The sequence below is a fragment of the Bufo gargarizans genome, chromosome 4, assembly GCF_014858855.1.
Source record: "Bufo gargarizans isolate SCDJY-AF-19 chromosome 4, ASM1485885v1, whole genome shotgun sequence".
In the NCBI taxonomy this organism is placed as follows: Eukaryota; Metazoa; Chordata; class Amphibia; order Anura; family Bufonidae; genus Bufo; species Bufo gargarizans.
This window is the reverse complement of record NC_058083.1, coordinates 137,141,591-137,167,006: the sequence shown is the minus strand read 5'-3', so window position 1 is coordinate 137,167,006 and position 25,416 is coordinate 137,141,591. Positions and strand designations below refer to the sequence as shown.

The 25,416-nt window shown below is 41.1% G+C and overlaps 1 protein-coding gene across 1 annotated transcript in view; it reads right to left on the bottom strand.

Annotated features, from left to right (window-relative positions):
- The window catches only part of SLC9A9 (solute carrier family 9 member A9), an 804,798-nt gene that overhangs the window by 311,021 nt on the left and 468,361 nt on the right, over nt 1-25,416 (bottom strand). Inside the window, exons 10-11 of the mRNA XM_044291747.1 lie at nt 10,516-10,629; nt 8,001-8,112 (exon numbers count right to left, since the gene is read on the bottom strand). Coding sequence (XP_044147682.1) covers nt 8,001-8,112; nt 10,516-10,629 — 226 coding nt within the window. The remainder of the gene's footprint in view (nt 1-8,000; nt 8,113-10,515; nt 10,630-25,416) is intronic.

The window sequence follows — 25,416 nt, the reverse complement described above, 5'->3', positions numbered from 1 at the left end:
AAGAGCTTGGGAGAGAAACAAAGTGCAAGGCCAGACAGTAGAGAATGACAAGGGAATGCTAAGAGAAAATAACAGATGACTGCCGCCGCTGATAAAGACAGATTTCAACCTTTTAAAGCCCTGAAAATAGCTGCCAGACACCAACACAGATAAATGAAACAGTGGCTTTTAAAAGGCAGATATCAGATCACTTTGTGCAAAGAGCCTAAAAAGCCTTTAAAATGGTAGTGTATGCAACATTAAATATGAATAAGGCTGATGAATAAAAAGAAGAAAAACAAGTCTGTGCATTTCATTACCAGCCTAGCAGAGCGGCGGTCATTTCACTTCAGCATGTGCGAGGCCCTCAGTAGCAAGCGTCTCATTAGCGTTACATAAGTTGGATTATTCCAGATATGTAGATAATTGTGCAATGGCATCAGATTTTATGTCTCACAATACATTAAATACAATCCCAAGTAGAATCTATGAGATAGATTTCAGGTTTCATTGCATTTTATCACTCTACCAATCATAAAAGATGAGTTTATGGGGAAGTGTTGATTTAGCTGGCAGCCCCATTAAATACATGAAGATGACACATGATATACGATCAGGCACTCTTAATAACCAAGTCAGTAAATCTTATTATTGTCACGGCAAAGTCACGCTAAAGAAATATGACAATCTCTCAGTTCTGTATGATGTCAGTCTTCACAGTTCAATGTTACCAGTTCAGTTAGCCATTAAAAAACAATATAATAATATGATAATTAGTGATGAGCGGCAGGGGCAATATTCGAATCCGCGATATTTCGCGAATATTTTGTAGAATATTCATCATATATTGGAGAATTGGCTATTATTTTTTTGATTGCGAAAATCGGCAATGTAATATTCATGTAAAGCGCACGCAATACAGGCGTGGGTCACTTTTGCTACATTTTCCAAGCTGCTAGAAGTTTCCTGAGACTGAAGAAGTTTGGCACGGCAGAACATTAAAAATGGCTTTATATGCAGATAGAGTGCTCAAATATATTCTCAATTGAGCTAATCGGCAATTAATGATGCACATATTTTGGCGCAATACGTGCAACTTCACATTTTAGCAGCTCTGACTACATATTACTGATTGGTGCAGTAAGTATTGTTGTGACATCACAGCACTATGTCTGCAGCATGTATGTATGGACAGCAGAGAAACAGTAATTCCTATCACACTACCTAACACCCTGCACTGGAACCTATCAGCTACACTATATCAGGATCTAACCTACACTGACTATCTCCCACTAACTATCTGTATTATATATATATAATCTAACTAATGTAATGTAATGTGTGGAAAGCACAGAGCACAGCAATGGCACTGCTGTCCCTCTCAGATCTGCAAAATACTGCATACAAGGGCTGCTGGGGAGGTTCTTATATAGTAAGGGGTAGGCAGCTTTCCTATTGGTTGCTAGGGATGTTGCTAAGCTCAGACAAAGATTTTGCAGCCTTCTCATTGGCCCACAAGCAAGAAGCAGGGAGGGATCATGGGTTCAGATGAAAAAAAATCTTGAATATTCGAAAATACGAATATATATCACCATATTTCAAATATTCACAAATTCTCGAAGTGCCGATATTCGCAATCAATATTCGTTATTGGAAAATTCACGTCCAACACTAATGATAATATTCTGTACTCCAGATAATGTCATTGTCATGTAATAATTGCTAAGTGTCGGTCCTAGAAGCATTGGTGTTTGTTTCCCCTCTACATCCTTTTTATAACCCTTTGGTCAATTCCTCACAACTTGTTTATGAACCACTGGGAAGAGGGGGGGTGGGGGTCCTGCACAGGTTCATACATTAATGATTTTTGTGATCCAAAATGACTGATTTGGCTAATTATTTCAATCACTCACCTTTTTAAGTGATGTGAAAGACACTGACCAAAAGACAAAGCTGTGAAAAATCTAATCTGACTTTTGTCGGTCTTTGTCAGATGCAGTTGTTGGTGCCAAACAGATTTGCACCTCATTAACTGACGCTCAGATCAAAGATAAGGATAGAAGTCCAGGTCCTCAGTCAGTCATTTTCACTTATGGCATGAAAGACCATCCATGAAAGACACGTCATATAGAATTGTAACATTTCTAGATCATTGTGATCCACTCTGGACCTGTCAGCAGGGGCGTACACAGAAATCATTGGGCCCCATAGCAAGAATTTAGATTGGGCCCCCATGCCCGTTCCTAGTCCCTCCTACTATGCGCCCTGGCTCCTCCCACTACCCTCCCTAACTTCTCCCCTGCCCCACCTCATGCAGAAGTATTTTGTTCTACAAAATGGCAGTACTCATGCCGGATCCCAACAGACCCATTAGGGTACTTTCACACTTGCGGCAGGACGGATCCGACAGGCTGTTCACCATGTCGGATCCATCCTGCGGCTATTTCGCCGTGCCGCCGGAGCGCCGCTCCGTCCCCATTGACTATATGGTGCACGGCGAAAGTCGCCGGACTAAAAAGTCAGACATGCAGTACCTTTTAGTCCGGCGGCTTTCGCCATGCTGCGCCAGAGCTCCGCCCCCGTTATAGTCAATGGGGACGGAGCGGCGGTCGCACGAAATAGCCGCAGGGCGGATCCGACATGGTGAACAGCCTGTCGGATCTGTCCTGCCGCAAGTGTGAAAGTAGCCTTAGAGAATGGGATCTGATAGGTCCCGGCGGTGTTCAGCATATATTGACAAGAATCTGGGGCGTTACATGATGTAATACCACCCAACTTTCCTGCTGTCCAGCATGGCCCATGCGCATAGACATGAGAAAAGTTTGAGGGAGCGAGTGCCCCCCTTCCCCATCCTCTGTGTCATGCAGGACAGCTGGGAGACACTGTCATTACTCGCTATCCTGCATGACACATGTGCAGACAGGAGTCTCTGGGAAAGCTGGGTGCCCCCCTCCCCCTGCCTCTCCATGTTCTTATTATCTGCATTTATGCCTTGCAGGATAGCAGGAAATCTGAGGGACATTGCATGATGTAATAGCACCCAGCTTTTCTGCTGTCCTGCATGGCACATGTGGAGAGACATGAGAATAATCTGAGAAAGCTGAGTGACACTACTCCCACCTCCCCTCATATCTTCTCATGTCTCTGCACTTGTGCCATGCAGGACATCAGGAAAGCTGAGTCACATTACATAATAGCACCCAGCTTTCCTCCTGTTCTGAATGGCATATGTGCAGAGGAATAGCCCCCCCCCCCCCCCCACTGTCCTCACCTACAAGTGGTCACTTACTTCATTACTGGTGGGGCAGTGGCAATCCAGGATGGAATCAGGCATAATGGAGGTAACAGGCGGGAGGCGGAGCTAGCCGACGAGAGGCGGGGCTAGCAGACGGGAGACAGTTAGGAAGATAGACGGGGGCGGGGATTCTCCTCCACTGCGGGCCCCCCTTCCTCACGGGCCCCATAGCAGCTGCGTGGTCTGCCTATATGGTAGGTACGCCACTGCCTGTCAGAGATCTAACAGTAGATCCTGATTTATTGATTGCCAACCTAGGACATAGACAAAAAGGCGGACTGGGAATTCAAAGTGGTCCTGGAAAAAATACTAAAAGTGGCCCCGTTTCGTAAATGAGTCCAAATAGATGGAAGGCATGGCCAGCAATACCATATTGTGGCCAGCAGCACAAAATACATCCCCAAAAACTTGCCCGCCTCACGGCCGGCCGTGAGGAGGGCCCAGGCGGCCCCCTGGGAACTTTCCCTGTAAAGTCTATGGAGACTCTGCCCCTGCATAGACATCAGGAGATGCAGCTGAAAATGACTGTTCATGACACAGAGAGTGGGACTCCTCTGCGCCACAAGCTTACTTTGCATTGGCAGCGAAAATATTTTTGGTTAGTAGTTCTCATTATAGAGCATGAAGAGTGACCCCTGGTATTTATTAGAAGGCGCGTGCCGCCTCTTTCATTATTTATAAGGGTAAGTGATGCTCTGTAACTTTATTATAAATATATTGTTTTGTTCAACTGAAGGAAGGAACTTGTGGAATGTTGTATTACTGTGAAATAAATCACAGCGTAGAGCGTGTAACAAATATTTCACTTACTTAATTGCCCGTCTTCATTACAGACATCTTGCAAATTGTAATTAGCTAGAACATTAAGATGCAGAAGTAATGTACTGGCTAGGTTTACACTTTACAATAACACTACATTTTTACATGAATCTGCATATTTCATAAGTCTTTCAAGTATAAGTGAACAGAACATTAGAAGACAATGGAATATAAAATGCAATATTTGTCCACTCATAGAAAGGCAAGAGAACGCTTCTAGAAATTCCACCTCAAGTAGAGCAAATCAGTAAATATGATTGTAACAGCGGCTGCTGTACACTGCTGTTCCCCCACTTATTGCCACGGTCCCGGGCGCCGTGTTCAGCGGTGACCTGTGGCCGGTGCTTCTCATTTCACCGCTGCGGTCCTGGGCTCTGTTTCTGTAGGTGTTATTGCTTCTGAGGATTCTGCTCCATAGCTTCTACTCAGCCCTGGACACAGCATGATTTCGGCTTGTTTCGTGTTACATTACTCTAAGGGCGGAGCGCATCACTCCCTGGGCTGTGTGGGTTAGGTCAGGTGATCTCGCTGACCAACTCTGGCTCTCCTACATATATTTAAGTGGGTCAGCCCCCTTCCCAGATGCCTCAGTGTCAAGGTCCTTGTGTTTGCTGGTTCCTGATACTCACGTGTGCTCCTGATCTAGTCTTCGTTCCTGGACTCTGCTTATCATCTGATCCCTTCCTGCTTGCTTTGACTCTCCTGTTGCCAACCTGGATTGCCTGACCTGTACCTGTGCCGCCTGCCCTGACCTATTGCCTGTCTGACCTCATCTTTCCCTTATGCCTCATCCCGCACTGCACTGTTGCTCCTGGTAACGTCTCTGCCCGCCTGACTACGCTTTAACGCCTGGTACCTAACCAGGTACCTTCTGGTCCGCCCCGGACCAACTGCCACTGACTCGGGGATTACTGCATTATAATTTCTTTAACTAATAAACCCTGCAGAGCGTTGTGCTAGCCATTATTACATCACTGCTGTTCAACTTTGGTTATGTCATAAGTATGGACCTAATTTACTAACATGTTTAAAGGGGTTGTCCGAATGTTTAAAACTAATGACCTATCCTCAGGATAGGTCTTCAGTATCTGATAGGTGGGGGCCTGACTTCCGGGACCCCGTCATCAACTGTTGGAAGAGGCCAGTTACGTAACATTCATCTGTCTCATGGTGACCAAGTGGATGGGGCTGAACTGCAATACCAAGTACAGCTGCTATCCAATGGACAGTGCTGTGCTTAATAAGCTGTGGGGAGGTCATGCCATGGCCTCTGCAAACAGCTGATTGGTGGAGGTCATCAATATCAGAATCTTGGAAAACTCCTTTAATAGAACATCTGGACAGTTGCATATTTAGTTGTTGGGTTATCCAGCATTTGAATGGGACTGCCACTGGACATTTATGGTGCTGTTATGGCAGGGATTCAGGAACAAAGCTTGCCCCATGTGCAACAGGAGCTGCCTGCAATACACATAGATATCAGGATTTTGCTGCAATGGAATAAAAAAACTATCGAAAATTGAATGTGGTGTTACAAAAACGTATCTTTTCCCAAAATAGTTTTTTGTGTAAAATTTCTGAAATATAAAAAATTTAACTCTGCAAAAATAAAAATAAATAAAAAACAACAATGCAAGTAACGGAGGCCACAAATGTGCTCTCAATAATCGTCACAGGCACAGCCATGTAGCTTTTCAAACCAACCTATTCACGGTAAGGGTCCATTCACACGTTCGTTCTTTCTTTCCTGATCTGTTCCGTTTTTTGCAGGACAGATCTGGACCCATTCATTTTCAATGGGTCCTGAATAAAATCGGACAGCACAATGTCCGATTTTTTTTCAGGACCCATTGAAAATGAATGGGTACAGATCTGGTCCAGATCTGTTCCGCAAAAAACGGAACAGATCAGGAAAGAAACAACGGACATGTGAATGGACCCTAACTCTGTATCTGCACAAACTCCTTGACTACCCCTTAGTGATTAGAGTGCTCACAAAGCATTCTGCTGTTCGTAGAGTTAAAACCACGGTCCTCTTCATATTTTGCTGTGATGTGTACAGTATGGCTAGTGCAGGGTGAAAATAGGAATATGAACGTGATCAGTCAATGACATTCAGTTTTCAGTCACAGACCGTAATAGCTGGAGCTTCGAGAGATGAATAACCCATTGGATACCAGGTATGACTTATCTTTTTCACTACTGTAGACCACCAACGATGTTAAAATAACCCTTCACTACCATAGACCACTTGTAATTTTGGCATTAATGCTTCACTTCCGTAGATCACCAGGTTATGTAGGACTTAACCTTTTTACTTCCCTAGACCCTCAGGCACATTAACATGAATCACTTTTCTCATTATATTTCAGAAGGATGGCAACATTTTGACTTATAGGTAAACACAGAAATCCTAAGAGTTATCTGGACACTGCATGATATAATTTATATGGAAACTGTACACACTCATATCTAGGTACTGAATTCACTATTTATCTAACTACTGTGTATGCATTATTCATTATTACTTATCTAGATGGTGTATTTACTATTTATCCAGGTACCATTTGTACTATTAATCTGGTAGCAGTATTCACTAGTTATCTACACATTGTATCCACTATTTAGCTGAACACTGTACACACAATTTGTATGGCGCAGTATTCAATACTTATCGGATAGAAAATTAATAACATAAACATCAATATTACAGCACTTACGTAATCCTTATTTTTTCTATGCATTTATTACTGTGTTTGTATTATCAGGTGTGAAAATGAATTATAAAACGTGACACCTAGAACTCGATAGCCAGAGTTATACAAATTGTTACAATATATTTGTGATTTGTGAACACTTTGCTGAGTAGAAAATCAGGGCAATGGTAATAAACCTTTGGGCCTACATGAAAACAATTTTCCTTTACGAATCAGCTGGGGAATAAGATAATTCTAGGAATTAAATGGTCACTAGAGGCCCTATTACACGGAGCGAATATGAACGAGAATCGTGTGTAATAAGTATGAACAATTTAAAGACTAGCGCCTAAATCGCTTGTCCATCGTGATCTTTCAGCATGCTATAAAAGGAGCATTCCTCGTTAATAGATCGGTTCGTATAATATGTCATCTACTTGCTAGCGATCTTATACATTCCTTTTCACTAAGCACCTGTCCCCATCTTTACATGTATTAACAAGGAACGACTTAAAAGCGAACAAGTAACAACCGCAAGTATGAACGATTATCTATGAGTATACGTGTTAACAAGTAGCTACATCTTTGATAGTTTATTGTGATCTGTATAATACCACCTTAACTTTTTACACAACTCTGCATAAATCAATTGTACAAGCAACCACAAGAAACTTTGTAATATGTCTTATCAGTGATAAATGTCTAGTTATTATGTTATCAGATGTTTACCTTTCCTTCCTCCCTTTGCTAATTGCTTTTCACTTTAAAAAATGACTTAATCCTATCCAAGACGGACCAGCTCCACAGTAGGATCATATTACACATATCAATGCAAGTCTACAGAGAGGGGAAGGGGAGGAGTGGACAGTACAACAAACAGACAAGCCAACTAAGTGCTTTATTCACAACCATACAGATCAGTGCCTCTCTATAATGTCCTCTATGATCCTGGGAATGCTTCTAAGTGCATAAGAGAAGGTTGGGAAACAGATTATCCTCTATTTTCTGTGTACAGCGGCTGGCAGGTAGTCCCCAAACACTATTTCTTAGAGAACTCCAAACTATGCACAGAGGAAAACTGCTAAAACTGCCAGATACAAGTGATATAATGGCGAGAAATTGTGTTATTCCTCATGTACACACTTGTACTATTGATTAATGCAAAGTCTTTTGAAAGGTAAGAGACGCCTTAAGGTTTATTTTGTACCTACCTGAGAACATCATCATGTGTTGAAAATTCCAGGGAATTCTTCTTCTACGACCCAAATTCAAGAAAAATGTAAGTGGGTATATGTTACAAGCTCTTGCAACAAAGATTGATATCTGTATATCTTGAATCAAGGAAAAAGGTAAATTAAAGTACAAGCCCCATATCAGGTATTACCCAGTATTATTTATTAACAATGCATTTTGTGGATGCATACCAATTCAACAAAGTAATTATACTGCAATCACACTACAGGGTAATCACTTTTTAAAGTCAATTGGAAAATAAATGCAACATTTGAAGGGGTTAGGCCTATTTCACACGAATGTGAAAAACAACCATGTGATTGCTGTTTTTGTAACTGCCTCGGCTGTTTTCAGAACCAATTAAAGTCTAAGTGGCTATTCACATGGTCATTTTTTAATAGCCTGTAAAAAGCATCAATCAAAAAATATGACATGTCCTATTTTTGGCCTTTTTCATGGCCACCGCCTGTCTCATCAGCGTCTCTGATGATAGACACCACTGAATTCAAAGAGACTTCTTTAAAGGTTGTTTAGATAGGAATGCAAACTGGTGTACTGTATAAAATAGGGCCCTCAGGGGTTGAAATAATAATACTCAACTTATCCACTTGCACATGGAGATACACTCGCTCCTCACTTGAGGTAGCAGGACTTGATGATCCCAGTTTGGTGATGTCACCAGATCACCCTGGGAGCTTCAGGTCCTGCTGTCTGAAGTATGGAGCAAGTGTCCCTGTGCATGCAAGTGGATGAGATGAGTATTATAATTTTTTCTGCACAAGCAGAATGGGAACCACTAAGAAGGGCATTATTCCTACTGGGTAGCACAAATGGAAGCATTAGTCACAGTGGGGGCACTAATGGGGGCCAGTAATCATAGTGAGGGGCACTAATGAAGGCCATTAATCATACTGAGGGGCACTAAAAGGGTCATTAATCATACTGGGGGTCACTGTTGGGGTCATTAATCATACTGAAAGGCACTAAGGCTACATTCACACAACCATATGAATGAGTTCGCATCCGTTCTGCAATTTTGTAGAACAGGTGCGGACCCATTTATTTCAATAGGGCCGCAAAAGATGCGGACAGCGCGCAGTGTGATTTCCGCATCCGTAGATCCATTCCATGGCCCCACCCAAAAAAATAAATAGAGCATGTCCTATTCTTGTCCAGCGGCCATGTGCAGTCCGCAAATTGCGGAATGCACACTGGCCAGTATCTCTGTTTTGCAGATCCGCAATTTGCAGATTTGCAAAACATTACGGTCATGTGGATGTAGCCTAATAGGGGTCATTAATCATACTGGTGGGCACTAATTTGGGCATTAATCATACTGGTGGGCACTAATTGGTGCATTAATCATACTAGTGGGCAATAAAGGGGGCATTAATCATACTAGTAAGAACTAATGGGGGCATTAATCATACTGGTGGGCACTAATGGGGGCAATAATCATATTGGTGGGCACTAATGGGGGCATAATAAGTACTGGTGGGCACTAATGGGGGCATTAATAATACTGGAGGAGTACTAATGAAGTCATTAATCATACTAGGGCGCTAATCATACTGGCAGGCACTAATAGGGGCATTTATCATACTAGGGGGCACTATGGGGTTAATTTGATGTCCATGGGGCACTAGATGGATTAGTGGCAATCACTCTCGTATTAAAGGAGTAGACCATCATTAAGATCACAAAATTGAAATGTGAACAATAACGATTTTTGACAAGAGTTTGCGTATGGTAAATTAATAAATATAAATTTAGATATTTATTCTTACACAAAATGGAAATTTTCTTTAAATTCCATTTAGTCATTCAATCAATTAACTGTCAGATCTTTTCCACCAACTTTACGATGACTAATACAAGGGTAGAGGAATAATTCTTGGTGGCACCATTGTGTCTGTCACATGGCCGTTAGAAAACCTCCGAACATCCTACGGTTCTACTAAATCTTAGATCACCAAAGGGTTCTATGATTATTTCAGTTCAGTTCTATAACATCACAACAGGTCAAAGTGTTCAGTCCAACTAATGTTCAGTAGAACACAGGTGTAATATTCCCATCTGAAGCCGCCCTAAGAATGTTCACATATTCACATGATGATGTCCAATTAGTGCAACATATTCATAAGAAAATTTATGGCTAGCGAAAACATTGCTATAAAAGTAATGAAAGCCATTTACATTTTCTACAAAGGTAAATGTCTTCCCTTCATCACAAGGCATTGAAGACATAATCTATGTTTAATTCTATACACATGTTGGTTAAATTTTAATCAAAGAACAGGCACGTAATATAAAACCTGCCACAGCCCTAAAAACATCTGAAAGGGAAACCACACAGATTTAATTACATTTCAATAAAATGTATTTTGGATTAACATCGAAACTTGGATTATGTTCTCTGATTTTAATCTGCAGTCTTGACTTTTCGAAAAATGTGACTGGCCAATTAGTTGGGATTTTGGATAATAAGGATACGACTGCTCCAAATATAAAGAGAGCATTAAAGATGTGGTTCTGGAAGGTAAATAACGCCAGCCCCATGTAACAGAAGATGAAGTTCTCTGCCAGGAAGTTCATGAATTCGAACAGCTGAAAGTGAGGGAAGTCAGAAAGAGTGAGAATCATAACATTTATAAGCTTATGATGACATGAACGTGGAGATCAGGAGACATAGTCACTGTTCACAAATGTGCATGATAACACTGTGTAAAGATATAATCCTACAAAAATAGGGTTTTCCATTGTGATAACTCATCAGAGACAGCTTCAGCTTTCCTAGCATTTAATTTCATTATACTTTCTTACTGTAAGAGACCAATATGTTTGGTTGTTGTCTAGTAGAAGGCACCGCAGTCAGCAGGTGGCTACAACAGATCTCCATACTTATGTGATAACAGCCTTAGTCAACAGCCAGGCTGGCTGGCCTACATAGTGGACATATGAGTGGATTAAAAGGTGAACAATTTGTTTTTTTTCACTCAAGGAAGAAACACAGATTTCAACAACACCATATCTTGTATTCGTGAAGTGCGATGATATGGAAGCCAGCAAGACAACACCACGAACAATATGCATGAATATAAATTCTTATTATGTACATACCACGTTAAGTGTAAGATATCCATGTAAAGAGCAGTAGCTAAAGAAAAAATATAAGTTAGATTTTATATAATTGTGCAAAAGAACTTAAAGGGGTTATATTTCCCAATATAAACATTTATGACAATGGTAAAAACTGATAAGTGCAAGTCCCACCACTGAAGGCAGGAATCCTGTCACCCTCAATTTAGCAGGGCCTCTCTCCCCATAGCACTTAAACATTATTCATGGAAAAAGCCAAGATAGCAAAGCTCACCTCTCGACCGGCTATCATAGAGAGGTCTCAATCTCAGGTTTATGGAACTCAAAAAGCTATAAATATGGATTTTCCATGGATATGTCATAATTGATTATAACGGGAATACCTCTTTAAAGTAGACCTGTCAAGTTATTGGTTCTAGAAGGCCAGAAAGACCACTGTATAGAAATGTCACATGGAAATGTACTTCATGATACATCTTCTTTCCTGTATGCATTGGCACTAGTGTGAAGCTGTGTTTGGAGTCATAAATAGCTTGGACCAAAGGCATGTGTTATATGAATAAATGTAGCCAATTACATATACACTCACAAAACTGGATTGCCAGTATACCCCACAAAGTCATTTCTACAAGAACCAAAAAGCCTATGGATGGAGCAGGAAGTGAAGCTGGAGATTCAACGCAATCGTCAAATGTCATCTTCAACCACAACTCCTAATATTATCAACTCCCCCTTATCACCTCAGCTGTATATTTGGGTCCAAGCTGCCAATGCCACATTTAGCTAGGAAATAAATTTGTATTCTCCACTTTAAAGGCATATCATGCTTATAACTGTTCACATAGCCCACATGTGGTAAGGATAGGAGACATTAAACATTGGCTTCTGTTCTGGAGCAATACAGAGATACATGTTTGGTACAAATTTCTGTTAACTTAAATTACAAGAGAAAAATAAGCAGATTCTTCTCTTATTTCTACGTGATTTTCCCCTTAAAAATTAAAACAAAGCCAGTTCTGCCTTGTTAATACATTACAGCCCCATCTGTGACACAAAAAGTGGTAAAAAAAAACTGGTTCAATAAAACAACATATATTCAACCTTAAATTGGTCTTTCCAAAAAGTAAAATTAGGCATAGATTCTATGAGCCAGGAGTAGAAACATTGGTGTTATAAGACAATAAGTGAAAATAAACTTACAGCACTACAACCTGCAATGCTAGGGGCAGGTCCTTTTTAACATAGCAAACATAAAAAGAACTCCACAATCACTAGTATGCATGATGGACCACAGATCTATGAAATCCCTCCAGAATGTGATGGTGCCATGAAGAAGGAACAATGTTCTTGTGATCTCCATTTTAGCAGTTTTTCAATCAAATACAATTATCAATTATCTACAGAAAAGGTGATATATATATGACCAGTCAGACCCTCAGTCGTACACTTGTGATGAAGAGGAGTTTGTATGGATTGGCTGTTGACCATATGCATTGCCACTCCATTCAAACTATGGGGCTGATGGAAACAGCTGAGTGCTTGGTTATAACGAAAAAGCATTAAAAAAGTAGGAAATAAGTAAAAGTGTATTACAGAAAATTGCTGTCCATATATCAGGTAACAAAACAGTGAAACATGATATAAAGCCTAAACATATGGCTCATCAAGTTGATTTAACCTGCTACCATTATATTAATTCATTAAGTAGCTAATTAACTTCACAGTATTTTATAGGAACATAAAGGAACAATCAATGGATATTTTAGATTCCAACCATAAATTAAGTTTATAAACCTATGTAAGAATACAAATAAGTTACCTATTGTGCTGTATAAGTTACTGTAACAATTGTTATCCACAAGGCTTTGTCACGTCTTCTGTGCAACAAAAATTAATTCCTTATCTCACAGGAACATGCTCTTCTCACCATTAACTCCCGCCGTTTAGTAAACGCCAATTGCTTAATTGTTTCGCTTTCTTACCATTCTAGGTTTTATTTCCAACTGAGATCATTATTTGCCTTTCATGATCAAAACACAGTTGTCTATTCAATTTATCACAGAAAAATTATGAATAATCCGCCTTACACTTTTGCAGAAAAAGTAGATCAATGGCAGTAGGAGATTATACAAACATGCAATGCACTAAGCAGAATGACATAGAACATAGAGTGAACTCATGCAGTCATCAATATTATTCTCTTCTTAGGAAAGCATTGGTGCTTTGGTTACAGTACTAGAGTTCAGTGGTGGCAGCAGTGTGGGAGTGAGTAGCTTGTTTCTTCTCCCATGTGAATTTACTAAAAATCAAGAGCGATAGAGAGAGACCTTTCCAGGCAATCAGAACACTTCTGATTTGGGTAGAATTTATTCGGACCCAAATCGAATCAGACTGCCGATTCATCTGAATGTGACCAGAATTGAATTTTAAGAAATTTGCTCATCTCTAATTATACTAAATGAAACAGGTAAGACGTTTTAACAAAGAGTCATTTATGTAAAAAAAAAAAAAACTCTTGGACACAACGGTGCAGATTGAGCAAGACCAGCATTTTCAGTGCCGGTCTTGATATCCCATGTACTGCTGGGAGATGTAAACGACTTCCAGCAGCCCGGGCATCTAGAATGAAATCTGAACCCACACAGATTTCAGTCTTTATTTACAAAATGGCGTAAGTGCTGATAAATCTGCTGGGACCGATGGTCCCATCCTCTTTTTTGGAAAGTGGTGGGGTTGGCGGTGAAATGCCATTTGCACAAAATTTTTGTGCATATTGCATTTAAAAAGTTGCAAACCTGGGGTCTGCAACTTTTCAATGGCAGTTTTCTGGTGTACGGGAATGATGTGTTTCAGAGTTACTTTTTACATTCAAAATAGCAAAGCATGCAGTGACATTTTTTCCATCAAACAACTAAAATCTCAACAGAACACCAATGAATCCCATCAAAGTCAAAAGGGTCCATCAATCGATGTTTTTAAAAGCACCTTGCCTGGGTAAGGGTGCCTGAACTTTAGGTTGTCTTGCTTGCTAGTTCCAAATTAAGGTGTGCTGTTTCTGTTTGTCTGTCCATGTACGAACCTCTTATGTTTACCAACTCTGACCCTCCGCTGTCTGACCTGTCCACTGCCTGTTTATGGTAGTGAACCTCAGCTGCCTGCCCTGATTCCTGACTATCAGTAAAGCCTGATCCCTCAGTGCTTCGCATCGGTGCACTGTTAGGTCATCAATATGAGAAAACCCCTTTAATGTTTGCAGGGAGCATAAATGGCTGTCTATACCGAAACAAACACCCTGTCTCCAACTGAACTATGTGCTGAACATAATTACATACCATATTATTTAAAAGAAAAATATGTGGATTGGGTAAGCATAAGGGCTACATATGGTTCATGGTATTAGATCAGGTCATGGCAGACACATGTAGTCACTGGTATCTCCTCCCATTCTAAGATGCAAAGAAAAGTACAAGCTAAATAAAAGATCAAGTGGCAACATCTTTATGTATTAGCTCAGCCATCTGCCACTGTCTTCAATATTATTACTATTCATAGACTGACAGTAAAGTGAGCAAGGCTGACTTTGCATTTTCATTTCCAACAAAGCTAGCTAAATTAAGGAAAGAGAAGAAATATCCAGCTCTATGGTCATACAGTATCTTGTGGTCCTAGATGTATATTTTACATACTGTAGTAAGCGACCAATACTATCTAATTAGTAAGAGTCTCCTTCAACATTTGCAATTTTAACTCAAAACATCCTTTATGTTTATTATGTTCATTTTCTTCTGAACTGCAGTATCTTAAAAAGCAAATACATTTTTTTAATACTAAGTATGGTTTCATATTCAGTTTTGTCAATTAGTTGAATAGTAAAATATTTAAGAAAAAAACAAGATATAAAAATGGTAACTGATAATATTAATTGAAAATAACAGGATGTTAAAGGGTAGTTCAACTTTTGAAACCACATTTATTGCTCCAGTGCAACCAAAATAGAAATGTTTTATTCAAAAACATACACAAAGATACTTCAAATACTATGTCTTGTTTGAAAGCTGTCAGTCCAGGCCAATACAAGATCAAAATGACAGCATTAGCCCAAGTTAAGCAGGAGATACCACTGTTAGAAATTGAGTCAGGAATAACCGCGGAGAAACCTGCTTTTACTTTCAGCTTCAATTTCTAACAGTGATATCTTCCTATGTACTGAATATAATGCTGTCATTGAAAGCTTGGAATGTCAGCTTTCAAACAATACAAAGCCCCTTCTACCAAACCAGAGGACATAAGCAGCTAAAGCAGCCCCCCCCCCTCCCCTTCAGTCTGGAGGAGAAGGGGGAGCAGTTGCAAAACTGACAGCCTGCAGGAAGAAAAACAGTAAAAAATATATAGAAATGTGGCATTATCATCAGAGTACTGACCCACATAATAAAATTATGTTTGTTATACCACACAGTGAAGGCCGTAAATAAATTCCACAAAATAATGTCAAAATTTCTGTTTTTTAGCTTTCCCCCTAAAATTACAATAATACAAGTTATTTAATACACTATATAAAAACTCCAAATGATTTCTAAAAAACCTACAACTAATCCCGCAAAATAAAATAAAATAATTTAGAAGAAAAAATGTAAATGTTATGACTGCTGAAACACAAAGGGGGAAAATATTATTGGTCCTTAAGCCTAAAATTAATTATTTAAATTAATTAGTTAAAAATGCAATTGTGTCCCCTGAGTTCTGTGCCAACATTTAATGCAGACACATATTAAAAATCTACAACAAAAAAAGTGACATTTTCGGGATGATCTTTCCAATTTTAATGTGACTGTTAGGAGGTTAAAGAAGACCTGTCATCTCTCCTGACATGTCTGTTTTGCTAACTATTTGTACCCCCTATGTAATAACAATTCTGGAGCATGACGCTATGTTGAGCCACTGCTCTATTATTCCTCCTACCAGTTTATGAATTAAATTCTTTGAGGTTTACAAAGGTCCTTCTGGGTGTTACCAGTTGAGTCCCTGCACAGCCTTATAAACAGACCAGGTTAGATTAGCGTAATACAACAACTTGCCCTAAAGGCAAATACTCAAATTTAAACCTACACCTAAACAGTTAAAAATCCAATCCTGGGTTGCAGTGGAATGCAAAATATCACAAAATGAAATGAGCTCCAGCTGATGCTCAGGGAACTAATCAAATTGTATTCAAAGGTGGATTTCTATGGGGTAATTGCCGGGCTGATTATTGGAAATGAACATTACTATGAATGCTGGTTCCCAATAATCATCCTGTGTAAAGGTGCCGCCGCTCCCCCCGAAGAACCAGCAAAACGCTCGTTCATTGGGTTTAACCATCATTGGTGCGTGCACTTCGATCATCATGTCTGGGCAGCACATCATGCTATGTAATCAGCAATATGCTGCTGTACGGGGATGAGCGATTGAAGCAGCCATCGTTTGTCCCCATACAGCGGAGGGGATCGCTGAATGTAAATGTACCTTTAGACATTAACTGTATGATCAGAATCCACTGACTATCACATCCGCGTTTCTCCTTTCCGGTATTGAGATCTGTCTTAGGATCTCAATACCGTAGGAAAACGCTTCCGTTTTATCCCCATTCATTGTCAATGGGGACAAAACTGAACTGAGTGTATCAGAATGCAAGACAGATGGTGCCGGATCTGTTTTCCCAGACACAAAAGAAAACGGATCTGTCACCCATTGACTTACAATGGCTTTAATGACTGATCTATCCTGGGTATTTTAGAGATAACGGATGCAGCCGGTTGTATTATTATGAAGGAAGCGTTTTTACTGAACCCTGCTGAATCCAGCAAAAATGCAGATGTAAACGTTGCCTAAGGATCACAACCGAAAGATTTTGGAAGAGAACATTTTCTGTGACTGAAAATCTGCTCCATTCAGCTGAATGTGGCTCCTTGCAGAAATCCAAGTGCCCCCCCCCCCACCAAAATAACCCCATTCAAAGAAATGGAACTGATTCTAAACATTCCTGCCACAAACCTGCCACGTGTGAAGGCACTCTAACACTCTTTTCCCTCTACACTATAGAGCTAGGGCACCAACGTGTGTTTCACAATAATATCAATGGCTGTGCCTGCATATCACTGTTGTGGATAAATACCAGAACAATGCCCCCCCCCCAATCTATTTACTTCTCTTTTTAATAACTTTAGATTTACACGGCCCGATGTTCCCGATAACCTGCCTGTCTAAACGTGCCGCAGATCACCCAGCGAACGAGCGAAACACTCACTGATCAGGTGAAATAATGAGGGGCGGTCAAACAGCATTCTGTAGCCCAGGAACAAAGATTTGGTAGGGGGACGAGAGACAGCAGTAGCCATCCCTCGTCCTCATACTGTGGAGGTGATCGCTGCATGTAAATCCTCAAACCTAGCAACATGATCATCATGACACAGAGGCAGGCGATTGGTTGATGGAGCTGGCACCATTTGGTGACATCATATAAGGTTTTTAAGAAACGTGTCCCGGCTCTATACAATACAGGCAAAACAGTGTTAGACAGACTGTGCAAAAAGTTGTCCAGCACTCGGGAATAAAACCATCGATTCTTTATTCCAAATGATTACAATTCACTCTGGGGGCATATTACATAGCTGTCAACGCGTTTCGATCAACAGATCTTACTCATGACAGAGTACAGGAGCTACAGCAGTTTAAATAGCTTGATTATCACCCTGTCCTGCAATGGGGAGTATAAGTCTTACGAGTCCATAATAGACTTGATTAAGAATTAGCACCCAGAGCAGGAGGAGATTACCGCAATGGAATAATAAAGACAAGTACAATGTAAAAACAAAGACACTGATGGTAGACACAGAACATGTAGCATATGGAAACAAACTGTGAATGTCATCACGGATAAAGAAGCATATAAAACGCCACAGATGAAAGTTGCCTGCAATGTCGCATATGATCAAGGCATCACGAGTAATAAGCGCAAAGGAGAGAGCCTGGTTGTGCGTTCCATCAAATAAAAGCGTATAAATGTGAACAAGCGCCAAGATTTACATGAATTGAAGTGAAAACATATGGTTACTATGAATAGTAGTGATCATGATAGCAAATATTATATAATAGTTACTATAAAGGCATAAAATACATATATAACATCTTGCAGGTCAACATACGAATGTGAACATATACTTAATACTCTGAACATGAATGGATGAATGTAGTTGACGCAGTAAAAGCCAATAAATATATAAGAAACCATGCAGGTCAGCATGTGAATGTGAGCATGCCCTTAGTACAAAGTGAGAAGGGTGTGGTTGGACGATAAGCATGCATAGACCAGCCTGAGTCTGTAAATGCTTATATAAAGCATGTGAACATACACTTACAATTGCATAAAATTGTGTGGGATATCCTGAGGCCAATATGACTGCACGATCGCCTATTAATAATGTAGTATGGCTTCCTGTTTTGAATTTAAAGCTAAGGGCCACATGTGTTGCACTGAAATATCCAAAATCCTTGACGATTATGGAGCATTATCTCACTGTCCCCACCTCTTACCTTTCTATTCCTATAATCATAAAATGTGTAGCAGAACACCCGTGCACTTGTACAAAGTGACTAAGGCATTGGATATATTTCTATTGGACTGTTACGGATTAATAATATCATTTAAATGTTTTAGACCATGCACTGTCAAATGTCTAGTAGTACAGCCGATATAGGATTTATTACACACAAAGGATCATCATCAAAATCAGAGTTGCACTTGTTATAGGACCCTATGTGGAATTCAAGATTACTTTGAGAATTCCTGAAACTGTGGCCAGATTTAACAAATATACAAGTTCTACATGGGTGTACCACCCAAATATCCTTTTTATTGAATCCAATTGGTCCCCAACATAGTTGTTTTATACAAACAGACAAGGTGACAATATCTGTCCCAATGACGGAGGGCACCTATACGGCATAATCCATCATGCGGGATGCTACGCGGTGTATTATCATCCGTAAGAATAGGTAGATATTGGAGGATAAATGTAAGTTATACAGGTCATGTGGGGCCAGAAAGGCAATCCAAACACCATGCTGTATAGGTAGTAAATGACGCATGCACCAGAAAATATATGGAATATCTAGTATAAACTCACTGTACAAGGTCCCAAATGAGGCGCAGATAATAGAACAAAGTTAGAAATTAATACATACTCAAGAGATGCATAGATCCAGTTAAGATCCCCAAACAATAGCTAGGGGAGAAGATCAGGACGCTGCACAATATGGCAAATAAATGGACAAACTGTGCAAATGAAATAACTGCACTGGTTTAGGAGAGAAGTACTGACTTGTAGAAAAAACGGCTCAGGAGTAGATAAAATATACATCCACACAATATGAGCTAGTATGGCAAACAAGAAAAAAAAAATTGTGTCCAAAATAAGAGAGAGACACTAAGGACCTGTTCAAGAAATACCATATAATATGTACTGTATTATGTATAACCAGTTGTTTATGACATACAGAAATATTCAGTGTTAATATACTGTATAAGGCGACCCACAACTTTTCCAGTTAAAATATAGGGTTTGGGGTATACTCCCCGTATAAGACTACCCCTCCAACGCTATTTACTTTGGCATCAAGATCTGCAGGTAATTGTGCAATTTTCGTCTTTTGCATCAGTACCATACTATGCCTTTCCAAGAATCTAGTACACCAGGATACAGTGGCCTTAAATCTGTTGCTGTGATCTGGGTTAGATTTGGCCACTGAAGTGCAAACAAACGTATTTTATTTTGTGTCACTACATAACCGTTTTGGCAATGCTCATCCACCATGTCTGCTACATGTATTTCGAGTTCTGGCCAATGTGGGGTGCCTCTTCTTAATGCACACTTACCCCTTGGCATACTCTTTAATGCTTTTTCATACTGGTGCTGTACTGTATGAACCGGTACAGATACTGGTGCTGTACTGTATTCACCACCACATGTATCTGCTCCCCAGATAGACTCTGTTTTTTCACCACAGATAAGATGCACACCAAACTTCGTTAGAGATCCGCTGTTCCAACATTAGAATTGGCTGAAGTGCAGATGCTCCTGCTCCCCCCCTGCCTTCTCTCAGAATCACCAATCCAACCCAGTATACAACAACCAGCCAATCACGGCAAGCGATGTACAGGTATTTTCTGTGCACACTGCATACAAAGCCTGCTTGGATTGGGTGGGTCAGCTCTCCCTGCCTGCCCAGCCCTCCCTGTCTCCAAGACTATCTGAGCGGTAGTACGCAATGTGATACTGCCGGCATGAGAAAACCACTGAGAGCAGGGAGAGGGGGCTGCTTCAGGAGCGGCTGGCCGGGATGCAGCGCGCGGTGGCTCAGCTAGAGGGCGCCTGTCCCTGAAGATGGAGAAGGACAGCTTCTCCAGTCCAGCTAGGAAGTAAGTTTCAGCACGCCGTATACCGGCATATAAGACAACACCCGGCGTATAAGACGACCCCCGACTTTTGAGAAGATTTTCATGTGTTATATGCAGGAAAATACAGTACATAAAATTACCCTTCAGTTTGTAAAGCACATCACCACTGGACTCTGGAGCAGTACAAATATATATTCTGGAGCAATGAGTCATATTCCACCACCTCGGGTCTGGTATATGGCACATGACTACTGCTATCAGCTACTGCTACTGTCCTCAGTGGTCTAAGATGATCTCATAATCAGTCCTACAGCCCGCTGACAGCAGTACAGCACAGTAAATAAGACAATAAAAAAATCTGAGAACACTGTTAACAAAAAAATTATGAAAAAAGATCCATTGAAAAAAATTATGAAAAATAAGCATAACAAACTGTAATTGGTCATAATAATGTATTTTACTTTGAGATTCATTTTTAGAATTGCCATTACAATCTGCATAATGTTATACCTGAAAATGTACTGCTCAAGAGTTTGAAAACCCAATTACCCTACATTAGAACATTCAGAGCTTACAGAGGATAACCTCTATCAATTATCCAAAGTGGAGATCATAAACAGAGAATGTCTTAATCTGGAGGACCCATTAAAGTCATGCGTTACATAATAGGTCCACTGATTTCACTGAACATCACATAATACTGCATTTTCCCTGTAGGGAGGTGAGCAGAACACTTACTGCTGTATTCCTCCACAGGTTTCAGCTGATTGCTGGACATTTAAGATGCACAACATCTTTGAAGGGGTTCTCTGGGCTGCACTTAAAAAGTCTCTTTCTGCTGACCTGTGGACAGAAGACACTTGGAGCAGAACTTATACTTCTGTTGCTCCGCCAATTCTGGCTGGAATTAGGTGGGTGCCCGACTGTGTACTCTTTATCTGACATCGTTACAAAATGTCCTCCTCTTTCTTCCTGTTCTGCTGACTAATGTAGATGTAGCTGAACAGGAAAAAAGAGAAGCACGCAGAGATTTAGCTAAAGGCTCATGGGCCCTGGTGCAAGAGTTCAGCTTGGGCCCCCCTTCCCTCAGTGCTTTGTGCCCAGAGGCAGGGAAGCACATAACCTTCGTGCTAACTGAGGCAAAAATTGAAACGGCACCCCTCATGCCAAATTATTGACCTAACCCCTTCCCTCCAGCCAGAGCTGTAACTTGACCAGCATGCACTTTCTATAGTCTTCTTATGCGGCACAAGGGCCTTTTGGCCCCATCAGGCTCCAGGGCCCCGTAGTGACTGCTACCTCTGCACCCCCTATAGCTACGACCCTGGGAGCATGCCTGGTGGCTATGTCAGAAGAAGAGTTCGCAGCCAGTTGTGCGATCCCAGTCGGGTTGTGGAAGTGGAGGAACAATTAAATTGTAAATACTGTTCAAGGTATCTTCTGTCACAGGTTAGCTGAAAGATGCTTTTCAGATACAGGTACGAGGAACCCCTTTAAGGAAACAAATTAACAGACTTCTCTGAGTTGTTAAATGCAGTACAGATCCATATGATGAAGAAAAATGATCATCATCATCATTTGGTAAGTTTCCTTTTTCTCTGGGAGGCCAATGGCAAACTGTTGCGAGATATCTTTTGAAGCGATGAAAGAATACTTTCTTAAAAAGTACTTTTAATACTCCGTGACTGGAAGTAAAACTAGTGTTTGCAGCAGCTTAGACATGAAACAGAAAAGTTTCTCTTCCTTTCAATCAAACCAATTTGAGACCAAACAGAAAAGCATTGGCAGGAGGATTGAAGATAGGCTGGCACAGCCCATAGCTATGCTTCAGTAAAAAGGCACTCCGGAGAGCACGGGCTAAAGTACACAGTTGCTGCCCATTGCCTTTTATCAGCTGTCACTACAGAAACTGAGAGTGAATGAAAAGAGCAGTTCTGTATTCTACGGCTACACAGTCTTATATAAACTGACATACAATGAAATGTAGACACGCAGTTCAAAGGCAGCCGAGCACCTGCTTGGCACCTTTCCTTTACAGTTCCAGCATAATTTGCCGCAAGAGCTGCCTATCATTCAGGGGCTTTCTACTCTCACCACTTACATCTCACTTTTGGTTCCCAACTTTCCATTTTTAACCTACAAAAGCCTTTAAAGTCTGAAACCCTGCTGGTCTTCTTTGTACTTTAGGCTATGTCCGTCGTAGTTCATTCTAAATCCTTCTTTAAACTATGTCTAAGATCCTTCAATATTATAATGTATTTTCTCCGTTGCTACTTCAAAAACTGACCCCATTGTATAATCAAATGGCATATGGGTTTTATATTCAAGGGGAGCTCTCATCAGGTCTTCTACTATATCGATTTTTCCAAATGTGAACCCAGCAGCACCTCCTCCTCCCTGGAGAGGGTAATATGTTTTAAACATATTGGGGGGCATTTACCAAGACTCAGGGGAGTTGCTAGGTTAAAACTATTTGGGGCCTGGGTCCCTGATGTTTTGTCCCAGGCCCTGAATGTCCATCCTGCCAGCTAGATACAACTGTATTGCTGCCCCCAGGACAGCAATACAATTGAATCTAATGCACTGGAAGAGCTGAAGGACCTGTGGTGACATCACAGGTCATGTGACCAGTAAAACAGGCAGTGGTTGAGAAGGACCTGCGATGATATCACCAACATGTGACTAGTGCAGGAGAGAATGGCAGTGAAGGGGATAAGAAGCTGTGGTGATGTCTGTACATGAGGAGAGATAAGTGAAGGTAGAGGCAATGCTGGGAGTTGGGGTTATTTAACTGTGACTGTATGTTAAGGCTGAAGGGAGGGATGCTATTTAAACGGAACTGTGTGTTGGAGGTGGCTGGGGAGGGGGTCATGTTATTTACATGGGACTGTATATTGATGGTGGCTGTGGGAGGGAGTGATGTTATTTACATGGGAAAGTATGTTGGAGGGGGCTGGGGCAGGGTGATGTTATTTACATGGGACTGTATGTTGAAGGCGGCTGTGGGATGGAATTATGTTATTTACATGGGACTGCATGTTGGAGGGGGCTTGGGGAGGCAGTGATGTTATTTACATTGAACTGTGTGTTAGAGGGGGCTGGGGAGGGTGATGTTATTTACAAGGGACTGTATGTTGATGGCGGCTGTGGAGGGGATTGTGTTATTTACATGGGACTGTATGTCAGAGGGGGCTTGGGGAGGAAGTGATGTTATTTACATGGGACTGAATGTTACAGGGGTCTGAGGGAATTATGTTATTTACATGGTACTGAATGTTGAGGAGGCAATGTTATTTACATGGGACTGTATGTTGAAGGTGGCTGGTGGGGGGGAATGATGTTATTTACATGGGATTGAATGTTGAGGGGGTGATGTTTACATGGGATTGCATGTTGGAGGCAGCTGGTGAGGGGGTGATATTACTTACTTGGGACTGTATATTGAAGGCAGCTGGGGAGGAGGTGTTATTTACATGGGACTGTATATTGGAGGGTGCTGCAGATAGAGAGGCATGTTATTTACATGGGACTGTATTTTGGAAGGGGCTAGAGAGATGGTGTTATGTTATTTACATGGGACTGTATGGAGGAGGGAGGAATATAACTACATGGGGCACTGCAGGAGGCATAAATACTGGGGGCACATCAGGGTGAGCATAAAGACAGTAGGGGGCAGTATATATTACCACTGGGGGAACAATAGGGGGTCTTACTTGTACTGGGGGCTCTGTGAGGGTATTAATAATACTGGAGGGCTCTTCTACTAATGGGGGCACTCTTGGGGAGCATTATCAATGTTGGGGGCACTGTAGGGGCAGTATTACTAATGAGGGAATTCTTGGGGAGCATTATCTCTGTTGGGGGCACTGTAGGGGGCAGTATTACTAATGAAGGCATTCTAGAAATGAATAACTATTAGGGGGACTTTGAGGAGCACTATTACTATGGGGGCACTAATATTTCTTCAGTATATTTGGGGGTATTGGGGGGCACAGCGAGCAGCAGGATAACACTGTAGGGGCTCCAGGTTGGGGGATGATGATAGAAATGTTAGGAAGCAAAGATGTCTGTGTGTCACACTCTGCGGGGACGAGACACGGCTGAAAAAAGTTGTCCGGACCAAATGGAGAAGATGACAACAGAGAAGATCTACACTCACCTAAAGAATTATTAGGAACAATATACTAATACGGTGTTGGACCCCCTTTTGCCTTCAGAACTGCCTTAATTCTACGTGGCATTGATTCAACAAGGTGCTGATAGCATTCTTTAGAAATGTTGGCCCATATTGATAGGATAGCATCTTGCAGTTGATGGAGATTTGAGGGATGCACATCCAGGGCACGAAGCTCCCGTTCCACCACATCCCAAAGATGCTCTATTGGGTTGAGATCTGGTGACTGTGGGGGCCATTTTAGTACAGTGAATTCATTGTCATGTTCAAGAAACCAATTTGAAATGATTCAAGCTTTGTGACATGGTGCATTATCCTGCTGGAAGTAGCCATCAGAGGATGGGTACATGGTGGTCATGAAGGGATGGACATGGTCAGAAACAATGCTCAGGTAGCCCGTGGCATTTAAACGATGGCCAATTGGCACTAAGGGGCCTAAAGTGTGCCCAGAAAACATCCCCCACACCATTACACCACCACCACCAGCTTGCACAGTGGTAACAAGGCATGATGGATACATATTCTCATTCTGTTTACGCCAAATGTAATGTCTCAACAGAAATCGAGACTCATCAGACCAGGCAACATTTTTCCAGTCTTCAACAGTCCAATTTTGGTGAGCTTGTGCAAATTGTAGCCTCTTTTTCCTATTTGTAGTAGAGATGAGTGGTACCCGGTGGGGTCTTCT